Source organism: Silene latifolia, chromosome Y, assembly GCF_048544455.1.
Source record: "Silene latifolia isolate original U9 population chromosome Y, ASM4854445v1, whole genome shotgun sequence".
In the NCBI taxonomy this organism is placed as follows: domain Eukaryota; kingdom Viridiplantae; phylum Streptophyta; class Magnoliopsida; order Caryophyllales; family Caryophyllaceae; genus Silene; species Silene latifolia.
This window is the reverse complement of record NC_133538.1, coordinates 477,841,095-477,847,104: the sequence shown is the minus strand read 5'-3', so window position 1 is coordinate 477,847,104 and position 6,010 is coordinate 477,841,095. Positions and strand designations below refer to the sequence as shown.

General features: G+C 39.0%; 2 protein-coding genes across 2 annotated transcripts; both read right to left on the bottom strand.

Moving 5' to 3' along the window:
- Nucleotides 1-2,952: 2,952 nt before the first annotated feature.
- Nucleotides 2,953-3,375, bottom strand: LOC141633002 (uncharacterized). Its single transcript, XM_074445499.1, has one exon. The coding sequence runs from the start codon at nucleotides 3,373-3,375 to the stop codon at nucleotides 2,953-2,955; it is 423 nt and encodes a 140-aa protein (XP_074301600.1).
- A 45-nt stretch (nucleotides 3,376-3,420) lies between these two features.
- LOC141633001 (uncharacterized) lies at nucleotides 3,421-4,588 on the bottom strand. Its single transcript, XM_074445498.1, has 2 exons — nucleotides 3,901-4,588; nucleotides 3,421-3,788 (listed from the first exon to the last, which is right to left on the bottom strand). The coding sequence occupies exons 1-2, from the start codon at nucleotides 4,586-4,588 to the stop codon at nucleotides 3,421-3,423; spliced, it is 1,056 nt and encodes a 351-aa protein (XP_074301599.1).
- Nucleotides 4,589-6,010: the final 1,422 nt, after the last annotated feature.

Genomic DNA, 6,010 nt, shown 5'->3' with positions numbered 1-6,010 from the left:
GGCACGTGGATGATCGAATAAAGGCGTGGAGACCGCAACTGGAGAAGACGTTTATATTGTTTAAGACGATCTATAGGATTATTTGCGTAATAAGGTAACTAGGTGTTTTCCTTTAATTGTGTTTATGCCAAATGATGTAATTTACATGATTTAATAATTGATTTGTTTTGGTACGTGTTTGATTGTTTATTATCATGTTTAATTGTGTTTGTGTGTTTACGTATGCGTTCTAATGTTTAAATTGCACAACGTATCTTGCCTATGCTCCGTTTGGGTGTTTGGGGCGTGCGGCTAGGGTTCCCAATGGAAACCCTTGTGCCGGCTTGGTGGTGGTTTATGAGAAGGCCTAAGGTTATAGATAAACTAGTATAACCTTCAGATTATAGCTCAATGTTATAGCTTTTTGGTAAATGGTAAGTATATATTAAAATCAAACACCAATATACATCACAAATGTCCTCATTGTATCAGGATCGTATCAAAAATAAAGAATAGAAAAATACAGAGCACCTAACAAAGTCTAGCATGCTATCTTTGCTAACCACTCTGAATCTTTCCTTGTCAATTTACCAGCATTCTTGGACCAAAACCGAGATAAAACTTCCTTAAGAACTTGTTTCACCAACACAAGCGAATGAATGACAACCTGATCAACCCGTGCCTTATTGCGGGCTTTCCAGATTGCAAAGACAACAGCTACCTGACCTAAGCACATAAGCTTCTTCTGCATCCTTGAAACCCCATGATGTTTACTAAACCAGTAGGATAGTTCAGGAGCAGGGAATGAGAATTGCAGTTGCTGCTGCGACAAACTAATAAACTGCTCACTAAAACAACAGTCATAAAAAAGGTGTGTATGAGATTCTGGGTCAGTACCACACAAAAAGCAAGTAGTATCAAGTCCACACCCCATCTTAACCAGTCGATCTTTTGTCAGGAGTCTTTCTTTCATTACAGCCCAAAATATATAGGAGGTCCTAGGAATTTTCATGGAATTCCAACAGGTGTATCTCCAACTGATTTTGGACTGTGGAGCTCTTAACCAATCATGGCCTCCCACAACAGTATACTATTTATCCTCTCCCAACCATTTCCCTGAGGTGTATGCAGGTGCAAAAGTTTTCATTAAGTGGGCAATTTTTCTCCAAGACCAGCTATAGTCACTAGGTGGCTCATAGCTAGCCCAATCACCTCCTTTCATATAAACATGATTCACCCATTTAAACCATAGGTGATCTTGTTTACTAGCTAGCCGCCATACATACTTCCCTAGCAAAACTTTGTTCCAAGTCTTCGTTGCTTTAATGCCCAAACCACCTTTATCCTTAGGAGTGCAATAAGACTCCCACTTCTCATTAGGAGTTTTCATATAGGTATCCTTACCCCCCAAAAGATAGTTCTTACAGATAGAGTCAATTTTATTGAGGATCCCATTAGGTATCAAGAACACAGAGCACCAGTAATAATGCTAACCAGAAAGGATAGAATTTACCAGCACTAGTCTCTCAGAATAAGATATATGTTTAGCACCCCAAGATCTTATTCGGGTAGTGATCTTGTCAATGAGCTTCATCCCTTCATTCTTAGTTAGTTTCTTGGAGGAAATTGGGATTCCCAAGTACCTGAAAGGGAGCTTGCCTCTCTGAAAACCTGATACTTGCAAAATATTATCATTATGCCCTTGATTATTGCCATTGAAATATATATTAGACTTGTCCTTATTGAGACAAAGCCCAGAAGAAACTGAAAAGGTTGAGAATGCTCTCAGGAGCCACATAATAGAAGTTTCATCACCTCTAGAAAGCATTAACAAGTCATCAGCAAAAAGGAGGTGATTAAGCCTAAGTGAACCACATAAAGGATGAAATTTGAAGTCCTTCTGTTGTCCAATAACATGTAAAATACAGATAGATACTCCATGCACAGAGTAAAAAGGATAGGAGATAGAGGGTCTCCCTGCCTTAATCCTTTACATCCCTTAAAAAACCCAAAAGAATTGCCATTCAAGGACAAGGAATAGGACGGTGTAGTCACACACACCATCACAAGGTCAATAAATTTCTTAGGGAATTTCAGAGCAGCAAGCATTTGAGAAAAAAAATCCCATTCTACAGTGTCGTAGGCCTTCCTGAGATCAATTTTAATGAGGCAGCGAGGAGAAGCAGATTTTCTATTGTATAGTCTCACAATGTCCTGACAGATTAGGACATTCTCTACAATATTCTTTCCTTGGATAAACCCTCCTTGACTGCAACTAATAATGTCAGGAAGCCCCTTCCCCAATCTAGAGCACAGAAGTTTAGCAATACATTTATAAATAGTGTTACAACACGCGATGGGTAGAAAGTCCATAACACTACCAGGGTTTGTAGTTTTGGGGATGAGAGTAATATTGGTAGTATTAATTTGTTTAAGTAGTTTACCAGTATGAAAGAAATTACTCACAACATCAAAGATATCCTACCCCACTATCTCCCATGTGTCCTTAAAAAATTGGCTGGAGTAGCCATCAGGACCAGGGGACTTAGGAGAGGGGATAGAGAAAAAATAATGCTTGACTTCCTCAATACTCACAGGTCTAAGCAGCTCAATAGTATGCTGATCAGAAACCATGTTACCTGTCCTTACAGTAGGAGTATGAACACACTTGACAACCTTGCTAGTGCCCAACAGGTCCAGATAGAATTCCAGGAAAGCCTTCTCAATGTCTTCAGGATCAGTCTCAATATTACCATGCATATCCTTGATCTAGAGCAGTTTGTTGTGAACTTATCTAGCTTTAATTTTCCTATGATAGAAAGCAGTATTTTCATCTCCCTCTTTAAGCCAATCAGTTTTTGCCTTCTGCTGATAAAAGCTAAACATTGCCTTTTGAAGACCGTAGAAAGTTTTGGCAGCCTCCTTCTCAGCTTGAATAATCAGAAGATCATCAGGTTGCCTATGCATTTGAGTTTATAATTCATCTAATTGTTGTCTAGCTACATCAGTTGCCTTTTCAATTTCAGAGTACTTGTTCTTGTTAAGTTCCTTCAAAGGTTTTTTCAGGTTCCTTAACTTAGTGGTAATCTGGAACATTAAAATTCCAGCAATGGGGTTATCCCATTCCCTTTTAACAATACTCTTGAAGTCTTCATACAAACCCCGCATATTGAAGTATCTGAATGAGGATTTTCTTGTCTGACAACTCTTCCTTCGATAGCAAATAACAGGCGTATGATCAAACAAACCCTCATTCATAAAATATGCATAACTGTCAGGGTACTGCTGAATCCAATCCTCAGTGACCATACATCTATTAATGTGAGAAAAAACCCTAGTGGTCGGGTCTTGTTTATTATTCCAAGTGAAAAACGCCCCCTGAGCTTGGATATCCATTATATCAGAGTAATCCACACAACGTCTAAAATCTGTAATTTCATTCTATAAAACACTCCTGCCTTTTCTTTCATTAAAATTCAACACAACATTAAAGTCCCCATATATACACCATGGTACAACAGTCATATCCTTAATCTGCTGAAGCTCAGTCCATAGGCTCCTTCTATCTTCCTCATCATTAAGTCCATAAACTACAGTAAACCAAAAAACATCTCTAGTAGCAAGCTTAGTGACTTCAACAATGATTTGTTGTGCAGAGCAAGCTATATGAGTAACATGGAACACCTGAGAAGCCCAAAGAAGCCAGACTCCCCCACCATTGTGATGTATATTATTATTCATACCATACCAATTCTGCCCCAGGTTATTTAAAATAAGTAAGAAATCCTGAGCCTTAACCTTAGTCTCCACTAATCCAAAAAGTCCTACTTTATTTAAATGCAAGAACCATTTTATTTCAGCTTGCTTATTGGGATTATTCATGCCCCTTACATTCCAACATCCTATGTTATCCATTATTACTTATAATTGGCACAATAGTTCCCCCATTCTTTTCTGGACTTCCATTACCAGAACTCACACATTCAGCATAAGTTTTCGAAGTAGATGCAGGAGTGTTATGTTCCTGTCTCACCACCTGAATGATAGGGCTAACAGGCACTAACACACTGGAATCATGGTAAGTAGGTACACCAAATTTCAGAGAAGGGCTTACAGGATTGGCAACAGTAGCTTGCATAGGAGCCTTACCCTTCTGATTAATTACAGGCCTTGGTCTCACAACAGGACGCCATACTTGCACCGGTCTAGCAGGGACTGGAACAGGGACTGGTGCAGGGGCAGCACCATGAGCAGAACTCACACCTGCTTTCCTGCATTTGCCTGAAATGTGACCAATACCCTTGCATATGTTACAGATATCAGGCCGCCACTCATACTCCACCAGAACACTAACTTCCACTCCTTTTTCATCCTTGAAGTAAATTTTATCAGGAAGATCTTGGCCAACGTGCACCTCAATCATTAACCTTGCATATCCTAGCCTAGTTTTATCCAGAGTTGCACAATTAACACGCATGAATTTCCCAAACAAAGAGCCCAACTTGGGTAAACAGTTCTCCCCCCAAAATTTCAAGCCTAAACCACATAAACGAATCCATATGGGAACAGCTTTAAATTTTCCTTGGCTAGGGATGCAGTTTCCGTCCATGGTTTAACCACAAGTGGTTTGTTATCAAACATAGGAAAACCCTGCTTGAGAACTAGTTCCTTACATTCCATGGTGGGAAACCGCACTGGAAACACTCTGTTAGGCAAAAACGAGATCTTATCATATTTTTATTTTCCTCACAAACGAATCACAAAACCAGAAACAAGTTCCCAAGGCGGATTACCCCCCAAAACATAGCAGATTACGACCGTAGACCAATACTCCAATTCCGGTTGAACATCATCAATGGAAACTTGAAACATAGATGAAGTAGACGATTTAGGTGAACTTACAGAGGAATTAGAGCGCTTTCGACAAAACACATGAGTCCATTCACCATCCTTATCCCCCTCTGCAACTTCCTTATCAGACACACCTTTAGATTCAATGATAGTAACCATCTCCAATGCAGGAGCTCGAACCATATCACTTATCGCTCTTGTACTCATCGCATCTGATGATTGTGGAACATATTGCCCTGGAGAATCCATTATAGGTGATGCGTCTAGATGAAGATTATTAAGATTATTAAAAGAAAGTCTTAATTTTGCTTTAGATTTGATTGATTTTCTGAGATGGGATGATTTAGGTTTAGGTTTATTTGCCATTTACAATAGGAAACCCTAATTATTCTAGAGAGAAGCTAGAGCTTTCGCTAATTATTTTTCTTAATGTTATAGCTGGGTTGGTACAACTCTGAGGTTGTGATAAAGTTATGGGTGAAGCCGTATAACTTTGAGATTATAGCTCAATGTTATAGCTGGGCTACTATAACTTACGTCACATGTCGATGTTATAGATAATGCTAATGTAAAATTAGGCTAATGAAGTCAATGTTATAGCTGAGCTAATATATCGTTGAGTTACGAGGTAAGGTTTTTGTTGAAGTTATAGTTGGGGTATTATAACATTGAATGGTTAATGTTAAAGTTATAGCTGGAGTACTATAACATTGAATGGTTGATACTTCTTTCACATGTTGAGTTGTGTAAGGTTATTATATGACAATGTGTGCATGTGTCGTTGGTTACTCTAGTTCATATGTTGGTAGGACAGTCAATTAAACTGTTCTACTATCTTGAGTCGTGTTGTTATTTACGCATGAGTTGTACAGTCAGTTAAACTATGCATTTGTATGAGTTGGACAATCAGTTAAACTGTTCTTCTGAATTGAGTCGTAATGTGGTTCATCTAGCATGTCGTGTGCAGTCAGTGAAACTGTGCTTTTATTTGTTGGTTGGTCGAATAGATGATGGTAGTATCAGTTAAATACTATCAGAATGAATCAAGAGCTGCTCTTCGGAGGTTGCTTTGGTCTATGTTCGGGGGTCGCCAGATTCGGCATTTAAACGTTCTGGGTCCCGAGTGTCTTTCGGTGTACAGTTAATGCATCGAGAGGTCTGGCCAGGTCTTAGGCATATA

Excerpts from the sequence above, each read along its gene's own strand:
- LOC141633002 (XM_074445499.1), bottom strand. The coding sequence starts at position 3,375 with ATGGATATCCAAGCTCAGGGGGCGTTTTTCACTTGGAATAATAAACAA.
- LOC141633001 (XM_074445498.1), bottom strand. The coding sequence starts at position 4,588 with ATGGACGGAAACTGCATCCCTAGCCAAGGAAAATTTAAAGCTGTTCCC. Across the intron at positions 3,789-3,900 it reads AACTATTGTGCCAATTATAA|TGGAGACTAAGGTTAAGGCT; the intron begins GTAATAATGGAT and ends TTTTTGGATTAG.